This window comes from Salarias fasciatus, chromosome 15, assembly GCF_902148845.1.
Source record: "Salarias fasciatus chromosome 15, fSalaFa1.1, whole genome shotgun sequence".
NCBI lineage: Eukaryota > Metazoa > Chordata > Actinopteri > Blenniiformes > Blenniidae > Salarias > Salarias fasciatus.
The window spans coordinates 22,763,048-22,785,209 of NC_043759.1; the positions used below are offsets into that span (position 1 = coordinate 22,763,048).

The 22,162-nt window shown below is 46.1% G+C and overlaps 1 protein-coding gene across 1 annotated transcript; it reads left to right on the forward strand.

The window, feature by feature from the left end:
• The first annotated feature begins 580 nt into the window (after positions 1 to 580).
• Positions 581 to 18,750, forward strand: tshr (thyroid stimulating hormone receptor). Its single transcript, XM_030109531.1, has 10 exons — positions 581 to 880; positions 6,913 to 6,984; positions 7,918 to 7,992; positions 9,918 to 9,992; positions 10,507 to 10,581; positions 11,504 to 11,581; positions 12,024 to 12,092; positions 13,580 to 13,657; positions 16,059 to 16,247; positions 16,658 to 18,750. The coding sequence occupies exons 1-10, from the start codon at positions 705 to 707 to the stop codon at positions 18,063 to 18,065; spliced, it is 2,295 nt and encodes a 764-aa protein (XP_029965391.1). The 5' UTR covers positions 581 to 704; the 3' UTR covers positions 18,066 to 18,750.
• The last annotated feature ends 3,412 nt before the right edge of the window (positions 18,751 to 22,162 follow it).

Sequence of the window (22,162 nt, forward strand, 5' to 3'; positions counted from 1 at the left end):
ACGGCTAGAAGAAAAGACAAAAACCTGAAACAGCTCAAAAAACAGAAAAATGTAAAAAGAAAAAAAAACAAGAAAGACAGTTAAAAGAGTTCAAAAATTGGGAAAATCGCTTAAACAACTACGAAAAGGGGGAAAAGAGCAACAATGCCTAAAAGATTGAGAAGGTGACATAACTACAAACAGATCAATCCACTGTAATGCTTTTAAAGCTTAAACAGCTGAAACTCTGTGAAATATAATAAACAGATTAGTTTCTGTATAAATAACACTCAGTTTGATTTGTCATGATCCTTTTAAAAGGTTCTTGTTCTGTTTTTTAATTAAAGTGGTGAAAACATGTGTTTGGGTTCTAAAGACTGCAGACCCGGGGTCTAACACAAGAGAGCCTCAGAAGTCCACCCTCCCTCCAGAGCTGAAGACCACCTCCAACCCCTCCAGGACTGGGCTGCATCCATCCCCACCTTCACACTCACTCCAGGGGCCCACGCAAAAAAAAAAAAAAAAAAAAGAAAAGAAAAGAAAAAAGAAAAACCTCCAGTGCCTCTCACCTGCACAGTGGAAACTCTTGGAAACAGATGTGGCAGAGCTTTCCACGGGGCAGCTGGATTTCTTTGGAGAGGGGGGAATCTGTTGCACTTCAGGACTGGACCCTGTGCGCCCTGTTTGCGCTCTCGTGCGCGTTGCTCGCGCCGCGCTCCCCCGGCATGCAGGTGATCCGCTGCGCCCTGCTCGCGCTGCTCATCCCGCGCGCCCGCGCCGCCGCGCCCGACGCGGACTCCTGCCCGACAGCGGTCTGCGACTGCTCCGAGTGGAGGACGCACATCATCTCCTGTTATGAAATTGATCTTCTCCCCAGGTTCCCAGCGAGCACGGACAAACTGTAAGTAGGCGCACTTAAAACACACACACACACACACACACACACACACACACACACACACACACACACACACATACACATCTGCAAAACAAATTCTGCACAAAATGATTTTTTTTCTTGCAAAATGAATGCAAAGTGCTCTCATAACCCGAAGTCGGGAGAAAATCATTATAATCACATGAATATTCTTTCCCAAGTGCCCCCGTGGGGATCATTGCTCTGTCTGTGTTGTTAAGTAGTCATCCCGTTTTAAGGTATCATTTTAAGTCCATTATAGTATCACTAACAAGCTCTGCTCCAAAGTTGAGAGTTGTCAGTGTGACTTATAGTCTTGATTTGGAGATGTAGTCAATCATAAAAACAACTTTGAAACAGCAGTAAAGTTATCACTTTGCAAGCTGCAAAGTTTACTACTGTAATAACATGACTGCTTAAATGTTTCATCCAGACATGATTTATTAAAAAAAAAAAAAATTAAATAAGCAGTTAATATGCAGGGTTCATGTAGTAAAAACAATTTATGAGGATGTTATAATATAATATATATAGAATAGAATATAATCTTCTGCTTATTTATTGTATATTTTCTACTTCAAACAGCAAAAAGCATGCCTTTGTCTTTATGGACCAAACAGATTTCTTCAGGTTCTTTCCTTCTGCTATAAACTGACAAAATGAGACGGTGATGAAAGACAGGCAGACTGAGATAAAGACAAGTGAGAAATCAGATGTGCAGCACATTCGTTCAGGCAGCTCCTGCTCCGGTATGCAAAGCATCCGTATGGCTGAAACACACATCAGAAAAGTCCAGAAGACCAGCGGTAGTGCCTTTTAAAAGTCTCACAAACGTACTTTGACCTTTGCATACAGTCACACAGCGTGACTCGTGTGCTTTGTGCACCAGTAAATCAACAGCCAAACTGCTGCCGAGGCTGGATATCAGTTCTAACACTGAGAAATAACAGTACTCCCACTTTCCTTCCTCCGCTAAAAAGCCTGTGTTTCCAGTCACACCGAGGCACAGTATGAAAATATCAAGTTAGGTGACTGCAGCCGATCAATCATTTCATTATCACAGCGCCATTTGGTTCAGAGATTTGTCTGTTCTGTGAAATCGAAGAAAACTGTGGATTATGTGATTCCTCACAGAGCTCAGAGAGAGACACATCCAAGCCGCAGTCCTTTGTCTGAAACAACAACTCTGTCGATATTTTAGTGATTCGGAAGATTAAAGTGAAGCGGAGTCGGTCCGAGAACTCATAACTTCCCCTCATATCTAGAGAAATGGGCAGCAGAGTTCGGTGCAGCGGAGGACGTGTTGTTTCGATTAGGACAACAGACTCACTCGCGAGCCGTTATCGCGTCGGATGCGAGACCTCGAAACAGGCCGTCAGGACTCCTGCAATCCGACATGAGGTCATAAATCAGGATCAGCTCCGAAAAATGTGGCGGGCCTCCGACGCTGCGCAGGCCGCTGGAGCACTGGCGGTGAACGTTATGCAACAGAGAGGACCCTGTTTGCCTTGAGTGATGGAAACACATGCCCTTCAGATGGGCTCCGTGGCCAGCGTGGAAACAGAGCCGGAGCACCAGAGACAGTCAGTCAGCACTCCAGGGAGATAAATCAGACAGTTCTGTTATTTTTCTCCAAGAACTCAATCATTTCGGGGGAGTTGCAGGTGTACAACTCGAGTTTGCGTGTTTTTTAACACTAACAGGTCACTATTGTGCTACACACACGATGCTAAATGTACGAATCATGCTACGCTAGCATAGAGTACGTATTTTATAACTGAGCGACACTCCTCAACTAATTTCTGCTATACCATAGCCACTTTTATACAAGTGTGACACTCTATTACTGAACTATAGTAACCTTATTTGAACTAAACTACATTATTAATTATTGGGTCCCACTCTTCTGCTATATAAAGCTATGCTATATGCTAATGGTATAGTGACCTTGATTGTGTGGATGTGACACACGGAGACACACGTTATTGACCCTATTTCTTTTATATCAGAGTTATACTACCTATACTATACTATACTATACTATACTATACTATACTATACTATACTATACTATACTATATGCTGATACTATAGTTGTTTTGAACAAGAGGGTAAAATGAGAAATAACCTTTTCCTCATTATCCAGTGAAACCTCTGCAATCGTTCTAAATTCTACACTGTTGGAGTGTATAGAAAAGGTCAGCCAGTAAAGTATTAATGCTAAGCTAAGGTGATCAGTCTGGTAAACATTATCCCACTTCCTGTCGTCAGCTCAAAGCACGATGAGGCTAAAGCGCATCTTTACAGAGAGTCGGCTATAGATCCATCTATTGCCTTTATTCTCGAGCGACTTGCAGAACGCAGATGTTTTGCAAACTTGAATAAAACCACGCAGGTGAGATTCCCAAATTATGCAGAAAATGAGCTGACGGACGGTTGTCGCTCTTCGCGCAAAAGACGGACTCAGTAATGTTGTGATAAATCTCATTCCAGCCTCAGAGATCCCCCTGGAAAATTCCTCCGTCGCTGAGTCCCCTTTAATAGCACCCATCACATAAAATTATCTCTCAATCACTGCCTCAGTTCACGTGTCCACGTGCCCCCAGTGTCCTCTTCAATTTCCTCACATTCCTGCCCAACGTTTGGCTCGCAATGCCAAGGAGCATGGGAAAAAACAAAAAAAACCCTGGACGGATGCCACCAAGCATTATGGACCAAAATATCTGCTGTAGAAGCTTGAAATAGAGCAAATGTTGAGTGGGATGTTCCAGCAGATGAGGCGTGATGGACTGCCTGCCCTGGCTGTCTGGGAGGTGGAAGTTGGGACTGGATGCAGCTGGATCCAGCTGTGAGATCAATAAATCACCGTCGCTCCGTCGGAGCAAGATTTTACATTTAAACTGCTTGCTGAAGTTGAAATAAAGACACACGATTTCGTGTTGTTGGGGATAAAATTCGGCGTGAAGCTGGAAGGATTCCGACTTTAGATGAAAATGTGAAGTATTTCCCAGCTATGCAGGAACATCTGAGGCAGTTAGAAGCTTATCGTGACTTTAAACAAGAGGGCACAGTTCAGGCCGCGCCACTCTGCGCGCTTTTTGCAAGCCAGTCAAATGAAACATTAATCCGTAATTAGCGAAGTTTAAATAGTCTGGCTTGCGAATTCTGTTCCCTTTGGCCAGAGCCAGTCGTTCCCCCTGTTTGCACTCTTTGTGCTACGCTAAGCTTAATGAAGCATTAGCTGTATTTAGCAGACAGATACCAGAGCGGTTGCAATCTTCTCATCTCAACACCGCCAGAGGGCAAATAAGCCTATTACTCAAATCTATTACTATTTTTTTCTTCCTTTTTAAAGCTTTCGGTTTAAACGTTTCTGGAGATATGGGCTATCAGATTGCTTACGGTCATTTTAAAAATGTACCGTCGTGAGCTAAAGCGGCAAAAGTTTCCTCGCTAATCCCGCCGTTAACCCAAGACGGTCTGAAAAATTCTGGAAATGTGTAGAAGTTCCTCTCGCTACGCTGTGCGTGTCTCCTGGTGAAGCATGCATATGTGGATACTTAGGAGATTGGATTGTGTGTGTGTGTGTGTGTGTGTGTGTGTGTGTAGAGGTTGCTCCATGTGTCTCTGAGAGTCTGAGAGGTGGAAAAGGAACCACAGACGCGCTCAGAAAGCTGCGTAGCGTGACACCCGCCTGCGTCTGGACGATGCATTCAAATACAATATTTACCTTTTGCAGCACTTTTCTTTTTTCAAACACCCGGAGAGCTCCATTTGAGAATAATTAGGAGAGAGAAAAAAAAAAGACTTCAAGGGAAATCAGAGCGAGGGAAACAGTGGTTCCAGTCCTGGAAATTAAAAAACAACTGAGGTTCGAAGATGTGATAAGTGGTGATAGTTGTTGTGCTGCTGTGATCAAAACACAGCGGGATGCCAAAGAGGATGAGCTGGACCTGGGATTAATGGAAATACTCTGATTTTTAAAAGAAACTGTGAATAATCTTTAATTGTTCAACTAATTTCCTGATATACATTCGGATTAAAAACAGTTGTGGTCCTTATCTGATGTGATTGAGGAAACGCAAACATTTTTGTTGCATTTAAGACGTCCCGTTTCAACAACCAACAGCGCCAACTGGTGGCCTGGCATGCAAACTACATATTTTTCAGTGTTTCGTTTTCAGACCTTTCCTGTCAAAAGACAAAAACCTTCTGAAAAGAAAATTAATTTTCACTGACGGGATAACCTGAGCGATTCCCTCTCCTCCAGCCGCCACTCGGCGTGGGTCGGAGCTCGTAGTAAACACGGCGGCGTTGCGATTATGTGGCCTCTCCCCACTTCAAACTCAATTCCCGCTCTGTTTGTTTTCTGGGGTTTCGATCCGAAATGACAAATTGAGTCTGTAATTTTCCCCTCGGGCCTGGGAGATGGGCTCGTCGGTGTTCTCCCGCTGTAGCGTGCGTGGCGGCTCCGACCGTGGGGTGTTGGGTGTCGGGGTCTGCTCTGTGTCGCCCTGTTTGTTTGAGTTTGTCAAAGCGTGCGCCGGGCGCCGCGCTCCCGTATGCCGACTGACCGACCCGGCTTCCCCCGGCCTCTGAATTAGCCTATTGTTTCCAAGAGCGCACGAGGACGACGGCTGAGTCACCTTTTCTTCCAAAATGGACACATACGCTGTTGCTAGTTGGCACAGGATGCGGTAGAACAAACTCCTCCAGCGAGGGTCGGGGACACAACATGACATCCACACATGTGGAGACCATCTCCATCTTTTTCCCCCGTCCCTGTTGTGATTCATACAATCTGCAGTCAGAGCAGAGGAACAGAAACAACACTTCTTCACTGTGCGAATACCAACTCATTCATTTCATTAACATGGCTAGCGGATTATTATCATTCTTCTTTTGTTGGCTAAGTTAACAAAATGGGCCAGTTGTGGCATTCGTCTTCCACTGCTCGGTACACGGTTAACAAATCCCATGCACTATTCTCTAAAACATGGAAATTAACACCATAGACTTCAAGCTAACTTATATAAGACCTTTCTTTTTTTTTTTTATACCCCATACCACTTAATTTCTGTTGCATTATTTAAAAAAAAAAAAGGATGACATGTTCTGATATTTTTGATGATTTTATTGACGATTTACTGGAATAGTTACAAAGGTCTGTTTTCCTTGTTTCCTCCACACTGAACCAGGCACCGCCGGGTCCCTGTTCTTCAAGTGGGAGCATGACAAACAGGCCTCCTACACCTCGCTCTATTATCAAAGTGCTCTCCACCTGGTTCTCCTTTTTCACCTACAGCTTTGGCTCTGGATACATTTCCACACGCTGGTGCACTTATTTTCTGAAACAAAGTCAAAAACAGACCCAGACATTGTTTCTTCTCCTTGGTTTCCAGCTCAGAGCCGAGTCTTTGTTTTCTCCTGTAAACCTTGGAAGGGCCTCCAGGGCCACTATATCATACCTGCTCACTGTGTTTCTGTGTTTAGCTGTTTTTGTGAAGAATTCTTCAGCAAGATTGTAACTTAAACTTAAAGATGAGGTTTCAGAGACTTATGCAAAATTAAATTCAAGCATCTTCACTTAAAAAAAGTGTGAATTTCTCGCCTTGCACAGAATAAATACATTAATCTGAATTAATCTTGGGGCTGTGTCTCCATAAATGGGGTAAAATAACAAAAAAAGAAGGACATAATAAGAACAAGTAGAACTTCTCAGACTGTTTTAGAAGCTGTTCATGCAATCAGAGCTTCATATGTCAGCACAGGGTATAAAAGTCATCCACAACTATTAAAGTACTACTTTAGCAGTGGTCCAAGTGACGGGCCAGGTGGGACGCCTTTCCGTCAGCCGGGATCAGCTCCAGCATCATAAAGAAGATGAGTGGATTTGAAACATATTCCTCAAGTAAATCAAAAACACTTCGGGAGAGTCAGAACATCTAAATAACAGGAGACGATGTTTTCCTCTGTGATAACCCGAATTAATCTTCCTCTTGTTTTCCGTCTTTCAGATGGCTTTTCGAGACTCGCCTGCCGTCTCTGCCAGGAGACGCCTTCGCCAACATGGTCAACGTCTCCAGAATGTAAGATCCCTCCACCGACGGCTCGTTGGTTTTATCAATTACTCTTCAAACTCTGCGATGGTTCACCTGCTGTGTTTCAGCCCTCCTCCCCTCCACGTGAAGCGCTGTCTGTTCAGTATCACCGCCGCCTTCCTGATCGCAGCTGGAAGAGCTAATGCGTTCCTTCAACAGGAATGTTGGTCCTTTGGACCACGGCGGGCCGTTAGACATGGGTTAGGTATTCCAGCAGGGCCTTCTGGCCGTGCGGTGGTGATTTCAGACTCTCGGCAGAGGTGGAGGTAAAATATACACTCGGGCCTTGATCCCCGGCTGCTGAGTCGGACATCTGCGTCCAAGTCATGCATGAAGGGAAGCGTGAGCAGCCCCAGCCGCACGTAGCCGGTGTTTCTTTTCGAAGCTCGGTCTGCCGTCCAGCTGAAATCATAGCTACATGACAGAAAACCAATGAAATACCGGTCCTACTTTTCAGAGCCGCCACTGGATGCTGTATGAAATGGATCATAGTAACCGTGGATAAGCAGAATATATGTTCGTCTCTTGTCTTTGTGACTAAGTAAGTCGTTTCTGAGAGCGAGTTCAGGGTTTATTTGAAGAGCATACTTGTTACCGAGCAATAACAAATGTGAGCGGACTGGCTGATGACTCAGTAATGTATATGTGAGCTGCATACCTGTAAAATTGCCCGCGACTTCGGAGGCTTTTCAACAAGGCGGACTGATAAATTCCGGAAAAGGAGTTGCAAGGCTCTGGGATCATTTTTAGCGCCGCGCACCTCAGCTTCATTTATAAAAACACGTCTTGCGTTTCGCCGTCCCGCCGGCACACTGCCTTCATTCTTCCAGGGTCACGTTGCGAAGGAAAGCCATTATTTTTGTATTACGGAGACGATTTGTCCGGTAGATTTGGTTGAAGCTTGATTTGTGTGTCTTCCAGACATTTATCCGGGGATGTGAAGCTGCAGAGGCTGGAGCGGCACTCCTTCCACAGCCTGAGGACAATCACCCACATGTGAGTAACTAAAGGAAAAGGCCACACTCGTTATTGATCTTTATTGATTAAGCTGTTCCATTTGCTCTCTGGAGAGAGAACAGGGAAGAGGTGGGGAGGGGGGGTTAATTTTGAGCCCATGCCGGCAGCAAGTAGAAGCAAGGAAGAGACACATTACCAGCTTGTTTCTCGCTCTTCGCTCTGCCTGCTGCATCTCATCAGGATTTGTGTAACAGATTTTCCCAATTCATGAGGCTGGGAGGAAAAACAAAAAACGGTGAGGGTTCACTAAATGCCTATTAGATAAGAAACAGTTCATTTCAATGAAATGATCATTACGTAGAGTGTGTTAGGACTGAACTCGGTTCGGTGTTTGGCTTCGTCTTCATGCTCCTGTTGAAGCGGCTCGGGGGGGGGGGTGTTGGAGGAGGGGATCTCGCAAGGTGCACTCCATTCTCAATTATGGGACAGAGATTTATGGCCGAGCCTCCCGGTGGACCACACACTCTCCAGCAGAACACACCTCCCAGCACTTCATATATTACGGCGAGCCTTCCCGCCCGTGTGAATAATTTCCTCCGAGCCGCAGCGTCCCCAAAACACGGCGCTCGATTTGTCCCGACTCTTAAAAATTCGGCCATCTGAGACGGCGTGTGTGATCAACAGCTACCGGAATTAATCTGACGTGACTTGATGCATCATTTGGCCGTCGCTTCTGTCTTAATTATCCCCGTCTTCTCTCCTTAGCAGCCGGCATTCCGGGTATCAAAACGCAGACGGGGGGCGATAATTCAAGCCGCTTCGCTGAGGGCCCTCTCCGTGTTCTGAGGGTGTGTTTTGGATCTCCGGGGCCTATTTGCCTCTGATTGGTGCGGTGTAGTGCCATACATCAGATAATGGCATCTCTCTCAGGTTTCCTTCAGGGTCAGACACAAATTAATGCTCTGCTTCCTGTTGGCTGCTCCGGGCCGACAGCAGCTGTGGATCAAGGACTTGGAGCCGAGGAACACTAAATGGGGGTAGGGGGGAAGCCACCGTCCAATGAAAGCATCAATCTGAAGAGTTTATACATTTAATACGAAGAAGAAGACTTTTTAATGTGGAGCCGCGAATTCGAATTGCATAAATCACACAGTTTGAGAAAAGTGGGACACAAAGAAAAAGTGTGTGATCGCTTTTATCAGCAACAACAGTCTTCGTTTGGATCACTAACAGGAAATAAAGAGGGCAGTTTAAGTCTGCTCTAATCCTATTTTCAGATTACCACTGAGCCCAGCGACTCCCCAAGTGTATTTTTTCAGCTTATCGTTTGGGTTTTTGTCCCAAACTTAGTACTGACTTCATCCTTATTTAAAGAAATGAAGGCTGACCATAACGCACACTCATTCAACAAACAGCCTTCATAACAAATAGATCTCCTTATAAAGTGTTCAGAACGCTTCAAATATTAAAGAAAAACTCTTCAGGCGGTCTGTTTAATATTCCTGTCTGAACAGATCTGTTTTTCTCCCTCTCTGATCACCTTGCTGTTTGCGTTGGCTTCCTGACCCAGGAGGGCAAGCTGCTCTGGCCGTGTCCACGGCGAACCCTCCTGAACGCTTTCGCGCTCTCTCCTCCGCTGCCACGACGGCGGCGGTGGGCAGATGAACCACATCCGCCCCAGGAGCTCCAGCGAGGTTTGCCAGGTGTGTGAAGAAGGGCCAGGACATGCGTTCCTGAGCACCGCAGAGTAAACACCCTAATGAAAGACTAATTGGACTCCATTTCCGGCCCTGGCCGTCTGAACCAAGTTTCCCCCCTTCCTCACACGCTGGCATCCCTTTAAAACATTTTTGCAATGTATGTGTGTGTGTGTGTGTGTGTGTGTGTGCGTGTTTTAATGTCTCGCTCTCAAACCTACCTTACTTACTTTGTTTTTGATTTATTACTTCTTCTTTGATTTTCAGAGAGATTCGGAACGCCAGAAACCTGGCGTACGTCGACCCCGAAGCCTTCAAACATCTTCCAAGCCTCAAGTACCTGTAAGTGTTTTTTTCAGCTCTTTCAAATCGAATCTTGACAACATTTTAATAACTGCTCATAACAAGTCCTCGCAGCGTCTGGCAGTCTTTCCGTGCGGATCCACTGGAGAGTGTCGGCTTTGGGTAGAAGTGAGTCACTGCTCTGGTTGAGGTTAACGGAGCGGCGCAGGGTGAATTCACAAATCCCGAAACATATTTGGCTGAACTGAAACGTCAATCTTGTATATTAGTTCCTGACTCTCCGCTAGACAACTGGAAGCTGTTTTTCCCTCCAGCGGGCCAAAACCTTGTAGTTCGGCCACTTAAGCTCTTTTCAAGAAGCTCAAACATGCCAGTATCTGACACCGAAATGAGCCGGCCGTGATTTATCTGTCTGCGATCTGATGTAATTGAGCGAAGAAGCTAATACTTAGATTTCATCACGAGTGGCCTCTCAAACGGTGGTCCACGTCAATTTGTGTTTTATTACCGATGTGTCATGAGTTCTGTCTTTATTCCGTCCTTCTGTCCTCAGTGGGATTTTCAACACTGGTCTGACTTCCTTCCCTGATCTGACCAGCATCCACTCCACCGACATGAACTTCATATTGTAAGTTGCCAAAAATGTTCACACTTTATATTTCCATTTGTTCACAGTTTTAACTTTATATCAGTATCCACTCAAAGTACTCCGACTGGATGGAAAGTACACCTCACATGTTGCAGCCACATCCACTTTTTATAAGAATTTCTCTCTGGGATTAATAAAGTAACTTTTTCTATTCTGTTCTTTTTTTGTTTGGAACAACAACAATCTAGAAATACGTACAATTTTTTGCTTTGGAGTGTGATGAAATGCAGTTGAAAAGATATTATCAGTCGATTTTGGAGAAATGAAACTTTATTCAACAAAGTTTTTTATTTATTTATAGATATTTTAAGTGTGTGAATAATAGAATAGAAGCACCCTCTGAGACGCCCAAATAATCCACCATAGCCGTCCATCAAAGCGGTCCACTGGCTGGTAGGACACCATAATCCAGCACCATCGCCTCCTCCACCTGCTTGTGGGTGCAGATCGATGTTAGCCAGGTGGGTGGCGGGTTCCCCAGTGTACACAGAAACCACTGGCGGCGGGGTGTGTGAATACACTCCGCCCGTCGAGCCTTTTCTTCCAGCGCTGTGTTGCAGCTCCTGCACAACTTCTGTTGTATTATTCTCCTTTGTGTTGCCTCGGTATGAGGAACGGTCCTGTTTGAAGCGCAGCACAGCGGGGATTACAGGGAATGTGCATCTCCCTTCAAAGATTGAATTCCACCTCAAACAACATCACTTTCCAGTCTGATTGTGTTTTATTGACATACAAAACACTGCAAATTCTCCGCGTGAGTCCCGCCTGCGCCGACGTGCGCCGCAGCTTCCGCGGCCGGCGATGCCGGAGAATGGAATCATCATCTGCACATTTGTCGCCGAGCCGAGGTGTTTATTTACCGCGCCGCTTCATTTCCCCTCCGCTCTGCGTTCCTCTGCAGGGAGATCATCGATCACCCCTTCATCACCGAGATCCCCGCCAACTCCTTCAACGGCATCGCCGGTGACATGCTGACACTGTGAGACACACACTCATTTTATGTTATAAATATGAAAAAATTGAATACAGTTCCTTCATTTTCTGTAGTTTTATATATATTTGCATGAAATAAATGCCGCTATAAATCTAAATCAACTGTTTCGTATTTACGTGGTAACGTTTTGGAACGTGGTCCTCGCCCTGACCCCGCCGGACTCGTTTAAACAAACACACGGAGTGAGGAGAGTGAAGAAAATGACGGGTTTAAAATAAAAAAAAACTGGAAAAAAAAACCCCACAGGACTGCACAGACAGACACAATCTCACCATGAAATGAGCCATAAGTAGGTTCCACTTATCTCCGCTTGCAGAAACCGGGGAGCGGCGCATGGAAAATACTTGCGTGCGGTAGCTTTGCTGCCGAACAGATCCTAATGAGCGGCGTGTTCTTGACTTTACTGATTGCACGTCTTTTGTTCCAGCATGCTGTTCGCAAACGGCTTCAGAGAAATACAACATCACGCCTTCAACGGGACCAAGCTGGACCAAGTGTGGGTATCTCCGTCTCCACGAACCTGCTTTCTTGAAGGAAAGATTAACCAAAGTCTGGCGTTTTGGGGGGGGGGGATCGTTAACCCCTTTATTTTTGGAGGCTTGGATGAGAAGATTGACAACCGCCTCATGTCTGTGTGATATTTATGAGGCTGTATAGCCAGCAGCTGATGAGCCCAGCTCAAAGAGTGGAAAGAGAAAAGAGGAAGCGCTCGTCTGGCCTGGACAGCTTTCCTTGGAAAGAGCCAGGTTTTAAATCTAAACTTATTACCGGGTCAGATCTCATTTAATTCTTCTGAAAACTGGAGTGCGACGACGATGTTTCACTAGAGGTTGTCTGCGAGTCTGTTTCAGCTGATTTTCTCTCGGACAGCGTGGACGCCCAGAAGGCAAATTCTGAAGGCAAAAGATACAGAAAACAACAGCAGACAGCGACAGAGTGCTGAAAGGAAAAGTGAAAAGTCAAGTTTCGGACCCCCGGCGACCGTCTCCCTGAATTATCATGAATTTATCACAACTGGATGAACTTTCCCCGCGTTCCTCCGAGATCCTAGAGACCCTAATATCTGATTATAGTTGGCCAACTGTCTGAAACCAGTCAATTTTGAAGCTGTCCAGTTTCCTTTGAAAATGAGGTTGCGCAGCATTTTTTTTTTTTTTTTTTTTTCCTGGGATGAACCATCTCTGACATCTGGGCTGGTGTATTTCCTTACCCACAATTACACTAGGAAAGCAGGCGGATCACAGCCGGGTCCCCGGGGATCTTCTCATATGTACTGAAGAAGCGCCTGAGCCCAGCGCTTGATTAGCGAGTCCGACTTCTCATGGGAAAAATACATTTCCACGACTGGGTATCAGGAAGCGGACTTCAAGAGTCCGCTGACACCAAACGGACTCGCACAAATCCACTTCATACCGAAGAGCTGGGACTGTGGGAAGCTTCTCCTCGCTCTCTGTCGCAACATGTTTTCCTCCCGTCGCTTTCACACACACTCCTGCGCACTCAGGATATGAGGTATTAACGATATTAATTTAACACCCCTCTGCTGTTTTACAACACCGACACTCAGCTACACTCAGCCCCGGCCCTTATGAGAGCCCAATTAAGCCATTGGTCGGTAACCGGCGCGTCTCACCACATGGGTGTTTGTGTTGGCGTCGGATCGGCTCCGAGGAGCGAAGCGATCGCAGCACAGCACGACCAAGACAAACACACCCCTCACTGCTCTATTACCCTCATTAGATTTAAGGGATTCGCGAGGGGGGAGGAGGAGGAGGTGTGTGTGTGTGTGTGTGTGTGTAGCGAGGGTGCAGATGTTTTGAGGAGTTGTATCTTATGCCGGCTAATTTGAACCAACAGCGTTAAGTGAGACGTTTAGCCGCCGTCGTGTGGCGGGGAAAATAAACACGGTGCTGTTCGGCGATGAGGCCTGAGTAAATGTTACGCCTCTGTCAGTGAGACTCACGCGTGTGTTTTCCTGTCCAGCGACCTGCACAGGAACGAGTATCTGACCCGGATAGACGACATGGCCTTCGCAGGAACCGCCGCCGGCCCCATGCTCCTGTAGGTACCCGGACTGTTTCACATTCCAGCAACGCTTCACTAAATATTATTTTTTCAGTATTTAAAATCAAACGGTTCTCTTATTGTGCAAAAGCTTGAGCAGCAATCTGTCTACTCTTTTTTTTTCTCATGGGGAAAGTGGCTCATTGGTTTTTTTCTTGAAACAGAAGACAAAAAAAAATCACATTGTTCAGGGACTTTAAAGTCCTTTCACTTTATTCTGTACAAATTCGCCACAACTTTATTCAGAGCGGCCGTCAATCTGACGGCCGTAAAAATGATCAGACGCAGGGGGACAGAAAAAAATGGTGAGCGGCACTTGAAATGAAAGAAATCTCCATTTGAGAGTTCAAGTGCAGCTGAAGCAGCTCCTCTTGTTTCTTCTCACAGGAAAACGTTTTGGTTAAGTCTTTCTCTCATTCGCCGTGATGTTTGATGAAAGATCAATACGCCTTTGGAGGAACTAATATGAAGCTTTTTACTGTGAGAACTCCCTGACAGTTAATCTGCAACGTTTGATGTTTTTTTTTTCCTTTTTTTTTTGTGTGTGTGAATATATAGACATTTTCATCATGTATTAGATTTAAAATTAAAGGTTATTTTGGGGTCTATGTCACCAGCCCGGCCCACTCTAGATGAAACTTGGCCTGAACTGAAATGAGTTTGACACCCCTGGTCTGAGCGAACATTTCCCGGTCACTAATTAGACACACAGCATCCCTCCGGCGCATGACCTGAGACTTAGACTCCCACAATATCCACATTCAGACTGCTCAGACCTGATGACACATGTCTGCGCAACAGGATTTAGTAAAACTCATTCCTCCACAGCTGCGTCTTCCACCAGGAAACCTGACACACGTTATGTGCGAGCGATGTGACGGAGGAACTTCCGACATTCCTCCACATCTTTTTCTTTTTTTGTGTGTGTGTGTGTGTGTGTGTGTTCACACCCTTGGATAGCTGAAGCTACGACCCTTCAGTTATCTTGAAGCCGTTGAGGCTCTGACTGAGCTGTTTAAGTGTTCGCTTCAGGTAAATGTGGTTCATGTGAAGGTTCTCGCCGGGTAGCATGTCCTGAGTGAGGTCATGGGCGAAACATCTGGAAATGACAACATCAGACCAACACTCGAAGGGTCTGAAGCTTTTTTTTTTTTTATTCTTAACAGCCTCACACAATGAGCCCCACGAGAGGAAACCAGAGCAGAGAAGGGAGAGCAGACGGGGCTAAAAAAGAACAATCGAGCTTTTAGCAGAGATGGCTTGTGTTTCTTTTACTTGATCGAATTAATCACACGCCGAAGGTTTTAATGGGTTAGGGAACCAAAGAAAGCAATAGACAAGTCGGACTCTGTTTGGCCTCTTGACTCATGCTGTGTAATGTCCTCGTGTAATTATCAGTCCTGTTTGTCCCAGCGAGGTTGAATAATACGAATTAGATATGAATAATGGAGGACTTCACTCTGGAAAGGACATGTCGGGTGTTGTTGGTGTGATTTGCTGAGCTTGTCTTTCCTCCAAATTCTTGGCTAATCTTAAAGTTGGTCCATTAAAAGTCAAGCGGTCAGTAATTTACCACCACTCGAGCAGGCTTGTAAAAAAGAGGGCATTCGGGAAATTGCGCATCAAGAATGTAACCTCAGCACTTCATAATTGTGTGGTTTAAACGTATAATCCTGCAACATGTGATTTTGAATATTTTAATGAAAAACTGTCTAGTTTGTAGATATGAAACATTTTTGAAAAGGAAATGCGGTGCATTTTCAAAAAGTTGGCGTGCAAATGCAAAACTTTTCTGAAGCGAACAGACAAAAAGGCACGACTCCTTTCACACAGCATCAACGTGAACGTTCAGTTTCAACGATATAACCACGAAATAAGCACATCTTTCTGCATTTTATATACATATACACACAGAGAATTGTTTGACCATCAATTTGACTCTATATTCAATGTCAGTTTTCTCATTTCTGCCTACAAGAGAAAATGATTTCCTAGGTTAAAGAAAAATAAGAAGAAAAAACCCACGCAACCAATATTTTAATGAACGTAATGTAAGTTCCAGAGAAGGGATGTAACAGTGTGGAGTCGCTCTCTGAAAATGTTGGCTTCCAACATTGGATTGACTCTCGTAAGGAAACTTTTATAATTCCAGGTAGAGAGGACACACCTGGGAAGTCAGTGAATCGCCTCTGAATATGCAGACTGCTGCTGAACTGTTCTCTGGGAGCCTTTATGCTCCGTGGCTGAATGTTAGAGTGTTATAAGGCCCGTGAGCGACGGGTAACTCATGCACCTTACCGCTCACCTTACTTACCTTTGTGCCGATATGGAGGCCATGTGTAAAAAAAAATGGACGTGAATGTGTTTAAGAAGCTCTCTCACTCCGTCTGTTCTTCAGAGACGTGTCCAACACCATGATCACCTCGCTGCCGACCACAGGCCTGGATCACCTCCGGGAGCTGAAGGCTCAAAGTGCCTTTTCCCTCAAGAAGCTGCCGCCCATCGGGACGTTCGACCACCTCGCCGTCGCCAACCTGACCTACCCGAGCCACTGCTGCGCCTTCAAGAACCTCAAGAAGAAACGACAGTGCGCATCCGTCAAGCCTCCATTTATTATTTGTTTGATGCTTCACAAAGAAGTTAGAAGGGGAGAGGAAGTGTTTAGGATGTTTCACCGTAGCGAGCGTGCGCAGCTGCACCTCTCCGGAGTCGGTCTTGGCAAAAATTTAACCTCCACAGGCTGACGTGACGTGTTTACCTATAACTTCTTGCTGTGCCGCCATAATTAGTGTCAGTCACTGCTGTTATTGTAGGAAGAGGGTTGAGCTCGGCGAACAATGACTCTCAAAACATCACTTTAACTGAAAACATAAATTATTTGATTGTACACTTATATCCAGAAGAGGATGGCAGTCAGATATTTTTTTTTTTTTTTTTTAACGGAAATTTTCATTTCAAATGGTTTTCAGTTCTTCTTCATCTTTGTGTTCTTTCCAGATATTTGGAGTCCTTCATCTGTAACTTCACTGCTGCCCAGGCCCAGCATCAGAAGCGCTCTGTGGGGCGCCTCCGCATGCCTTCCCTCCAAGGGGACGGTGTTATGGAAACGCCTCCAGACCAGGAGCCGAACGAGGGAGACCACAGAGAGTCCCAGCAGGACTGGAGGAGAGGGGTCTTCCACGGCAGCCTTCACTTCCACGCCTACTTCTGGGGCCAGCCGTATGAGGACGTGGGTTTCGGCGAGACCCTCAAGAACCCCCAGGAGGACAACAACCAACAGTTTGTGAATCCTTACGATTACGTGGTGTGTGAGGAGCTAGAGGTGTCCTGTGCGCCCGTACCCGACGCCTTCAATCCGTGCGAGGACATCATGGGCTTCAGCTTCCTGCGGGCGACCGTGTGGTTCGTCAGCTTGCTGGCCGTGGTGGGGAACGTGGTGGTGCTCCTGGTGCTGCTCACCAGCCACTACAAGCTCTCGGTCTCCCGGTTCCTCATGTGCCACCTGGCCTTCGCCGATCTGTGCATGGGGATTTACCTGCTGCTCATCGCCTCGGTAGACCTCCACACCAGAGCCGAGTACTTCAACCACGCCATCGACTGGCAGACGGGCCCCGGCTGCGGACTGGCCGGGTTTTTCACGGTGTTTGCCAGCGAGCTGTCGGTCTACACCTTGACGGTGATCACCCTGGAGAGGTGGTACGCCATCACCTTCGCCATGAGGTTGGATCGCAAGTTGCGCCTGCACCACGCGGCGGCCGTGATGCTGGCCGGCTGGATCTTCTGCCTCTTCCTCGCCTTGCTGCCGCTCATTGGCGTGAGCAGCTACCAGAAGGTCAGCATCTGTCTCCCGATGGACACCGAGTCCACGGTGGCCAAGGTCTACATCATGTCGGTGCTGATTCTCAACACGCTGGCCTTTTTCGTCATCTGCGCTTGTTACTTCAAGATCTACTGCGCCGTGCACAACCCCCACTACCGCTCTGGTTCCAAAGACACCAACATCGCCAAGCGCATGGCGGTCCTCATCTTCACTGACTTCCTGTGCATGGCGCCGATTTCTTTCTACGCGATGTCGGCCATGCTGAACCGCCCCCTCATCACGGTGTCCAACTCCAAGATTTTACTGGTGCTCTTCTACCCGCTGAACTCATGCGCAAACCCATTTCTGTACGCCATCTTCACCAAGGCCTTCAGGGGAGACGTCTTCATCCTCCTCAGCAAGGTGGGCCTGTGTCAACAGCAGGCTCAGCTGTTCAGGGGCCAGACCGTCTCGTCCAAGGGCAGCAGCGGGACGTCTCAAGTCCGGAAAGACAAGAGCAGGAAAGGCGGGAGCATCGGCCAAGAAGAGGTGCCCATCAACGCGAAGAACTGGCCCGGGCTGGACGGAGCCACCACTCAGCACTGAGCGCTGGGCGGATCTCTGAAGGGAGAGTTAGCACAGACATGAGAGCCGGACACCGGCTCAAGGTAACAAAGCAGGGGAAGTTCAAGTGGAGAGGAGAGTCCTTGAAGTGTTGGTGGATGGATCTGTTTGGATACTTAAGAGAAAGTATCTGCTTCAGCCTTTCGGGCCAAGTTCAGCTGTTTTCACCATTTCGCCTGTGATGATTTTATGGTTCCAATTGTTGGAGAGGATCAGGTGTCACTGAAATATGAGCCTGACTTCGTCTCACTTATAGTTCTTTGTATTCTAATGGACTGGCTCGAGGTGATGTTATTTTAAGGAAAAGTAATAAGGGTCTCAAATTTAAACTTCTCATATATAGCAATGAATCAAATGTGTATTTAGCATTTCAATGGTATGTTAACTGTAATTCAGACTGTTGGTACAGAGAGCAAAACGTCGTGATCGTTCTGTGGCACGTTATGTGTCTGTAATGTGTTCAAGGACAGCCTGCTGGCTGGGTGCCATTTAACTGTGGGAAACTTTATTCAGTCTATGAACACAGCATACTTTCCCTCATTTTTATCTGTATATAATGTAAATATATAAGTATTAAGGGATTTACAGAGAAAACAGGAAACACTGAATGTTTTTAACTATGTACAATCAGTTCTGGGATCTTGGAAATACAATGCAAATGTACTTCTGTGTGGCACATAAATAGATTTTTCACTCAATTCCATTCATTCAGCATTTGCATTCTTTTGTTATTACTGATTTTTCCAAGTGATGAAATAGTGCTACATTGTCTTTAATGCACTCTGATCCAGAAAAACACTTGCACAGGGCGTCGTTTCATCTCCTCAGAGCGTATGATCCAATTACAAAAGTAAACACAAGACGTATTTTGATTATTAGCAATTTTCCGCAAATTACACACAGGTATGAAAATGACAGATGCGCGCTGTCGGAGCCGCCGCTCTCTTCTGGAATGCCACGGTTGTTTTTCTAGCACGAGCGTGATCCTTCCCCTCTTCGTACGGAAAGACGTGACTTATACAATCAGCCGAGATAGCTTGGCCTTTTTTCTTTAAGCGGGAGAGCTCAAAGCGAATGCGACTGGGACACGTGTTAGCTGCCGCGCCGTAGCTCGTGTGATATTGAGTCATTATGTGCTAACGGACGCTTTCTGCCAATGGCAGCTTAACATCTGGTTAGCATTTGATTTGCTGGGTGACATTTTCTTTCTTCTTCGAGGGAATGTACAGATGAATCGAGGGGGGCGGACTTTCCAGGAAAGAGGGATCATTTCAGACCCTTTTTTAAAAGAAAAAAAAATTTGCTTGCATATTTATCCTAAGGATATCTGAACCCAATTGGTACATTTTTTTTTTTTTTTTCTGTATGGAAAGTACTGTTCCACAATTCTGCATGTCCATCACTCAAGAGCATTCTCAGAACATCAGCAAATGAGCATTGGTCAAAAAAAAAACCTCAAAGCTGGAAAGACTTCCTCGTTTTAAGGCTGTAAAAATCAAGAGTGGCATCTGCTTGCCATGTTCCAGACTTGACTCGAAGGATAAATTCCAAACAGACTAACCGGACATCATTTTCACTTGAATGTTTTCCACGGCTTCATGTCCATCTCCTCCAATCATCCATGAACGACAGCCCAGTGTGGATTGTTGAAGACGTAAAGCACACTGAGCTGGCTCTCGACGTGCCTGGCTGCGTTCGCGAGGGCCTCCTCCCTCTTCCACTGCCAGTTCACGGTAACTCGCTGTTCTTGAGCGCGTGTTTTTGTCCAAGATGATGAAAATCAAAGTCGCCACACGTTTGCGAGTTCGTCTTGAAGTGGGCCGGTTGCGGCGACACTACCTGCAGAGTGCCCTCTGTGTGCACCTTCACTGTTAACCCAACGTCTTGTCTCTTCTCAGATCTTTCTGGATTGTTGTCGGTAGGGTTTTGGTCCACGGACAGAGCTGAACAGATTGACAGAGGTCCTGGGCCACATTTATTTTGACATTCTTCTTCTTGCTGGTTCTCAGGCCTTTCCGCTCATTCCTCCCTCCGTATTAAAAATAAACGCCTCTCTGAGCGGCTCCTCAAATAAGCAGGACGGAACTCAATGATGCGCCTCGCTAACATGAGATCAGGTTGCTAACACGATGGGAAAAGACTCCTGGAAGCCGAGAATCTGAGGTTCCCTTCTCAAGATTTGATCATTTCAGTCAGTCAGAGGAGGCCGAAGCCTTGGAGTACAAATCCAGTACTTTTAAAAATCCCTGCGTTCGTGATGTTTTTCCTTTGGTTATTCCAGTGACCGTCCTCTTGAAGAGTTAAGATCCCATCTTGGAAAGCTCTTCAATAACAACTGGTGCAGACCACTGAGTTTTGGAGTTTCTGTTCTTCTACAAACAGCTTTGTTAAGCACTCAAAAGAATCAGGACAGGAGTTTTACGTTAAGAATCTACAACCACAGAAAAAAACACAGTACTCTGGACATCTGTGAAATATTCAGGCAGGTTTGAGTAAAACTGTAACTTGTTAGAAGACATCTTTAAATGACACAGGGGACACTAACATAGCAATAGGCTGGTACTGGCCCAGAGGCCTTATGTTCGACACCCCTTTGTTCAGTGGCCCACAGTGAGGATCTGTCAGCACAGTTCAAACCAGAACTATTTTTGGATTCTTCCACGCCAGTAGTCAAAGTATTTTCTGTGTTGTGACGTTTATTATGGTCCTGCAGAACATTTTCTCTGAATTACTTCACTACATCTCTGACATTATGGTTTGAAAACGTCCCTTCTTTAAAGTGGTGGACCTTGTGTTTTCATTTAATTGGTATTATTTCTACTGATGTGTTTTCTTTCCGCGCTGCGTGTATGACACAGCCTCCCAGAGGCCACTTCAACTCTCTGAAATGAGATTGACTTTCGACTCGCTCCACGTCGTACACACTAGGCCACTGTAAAAGGCAAAGACACTCCAGAGCCAAAACCCAGAGAGGAGGAATCTCCATTAGAAATGGATAGAGGCACTTGGTCCCCAGAGAGAGTTCCCGTTCTCCGAGTCGACGGTAGGCTGGAAAAGCCACGGCGACCGGATCCCGCCGCGGCCTACAAACCCTGTTTCGCCATGTAGCCGGCTGGCAGTCACCGCAAGCTAGCCGGTAAGCAGAGAAAGCTACGGAGGCTGAGCTCCACGTCTCCGGGGCCTCATTACGAGCCTCGTTCGCCAGCAGCTCAGACTCTTACGTCTGAGTGCCCGGGAGTAGCAAAAAGGGCCCACTTCATCAGAGGCAGCCAGGGATACATTCTTCCTCCACAACGGTCTGTCCGGGGCCGAATAAATCTTTGTGAAGTGTGATTTAGTGTAGAAGTGACAGGCTGCCTCAAATCCATTTACAATCAAAGGGTAAAATCTCCATGTAGTTTTTCTGATTCAGCTCTAATCCCAGACAGCACCACACCTCGATCTCATAATTACCCTCCAGGAAATGGACGGGGATTGTATCGGTTTGGGTAGGAATGAGAAGAAAGGGAAGGGTGAACGCCCATAATGTGCAAAAAAGCCTGACAACCATCCAGACGCTGGATTAGAGGAGAGTGGGGCTGAAGACGGGCCGGGCCAGACTCCGGGATCAGACCCAGTGAGGAGCGGGTTGGTTTTAACCCCACGGGGGGCTCACAGAATTCAACAGGGACCACGGTTCGATTCCATTTTGATTGAAACAAGTTGACCCCTTGTTTACTCAGCTGGAAATTCAACAGTGTCGATGAGTAATGAATCATTTTAACGGGGTTTCACAAGACAACGGTTTCAAGTAGAAACGCAAAACTATCGTCGCCTTTTGCAGTCCGTTCACATGACGACGACACTTGGAGCTACAGATTAAACTACATTACAAATCCACAGTCCACCCAACTCTTACACCAAGTGAGAGCGGTACCTCCTAATTAGCATTAATTGTTTTACCCTGAGTTTTTTCTTCCCATTTTATGAGAACTTCTTCTCAAATAAACTGAGAAAAAACATCACCCTGACCCAGAGGTTTTTCTGGATATGTCTGGAGTCTCTGGAGTTATTTATTAAATGGAAGACGTGCAAGAGGA

Coding starts and splice junctions, on each gene's coding strand:
- tshr (XM_030109531.1), top strand. CDS start 705: ATGCAGGTGATCCGCTGCGCCCTGCTCGCGCTGCTCATCCCGCGCGCC. Junction 881..6,912: donor CCAGCGAGCACGGACAAACT/GTAAGTAGGCGC, acceptor TCCGTCTTTCAG/ATGGCTTTTCGAGACTCGCC. Junction 6,985..7,917: donor ATGGTCAACGTCTCCAGAAT/GTAAGATCCCTC, acceptor TGTGTCTTCCAG/ACATTTATCCGGGGATGTGA.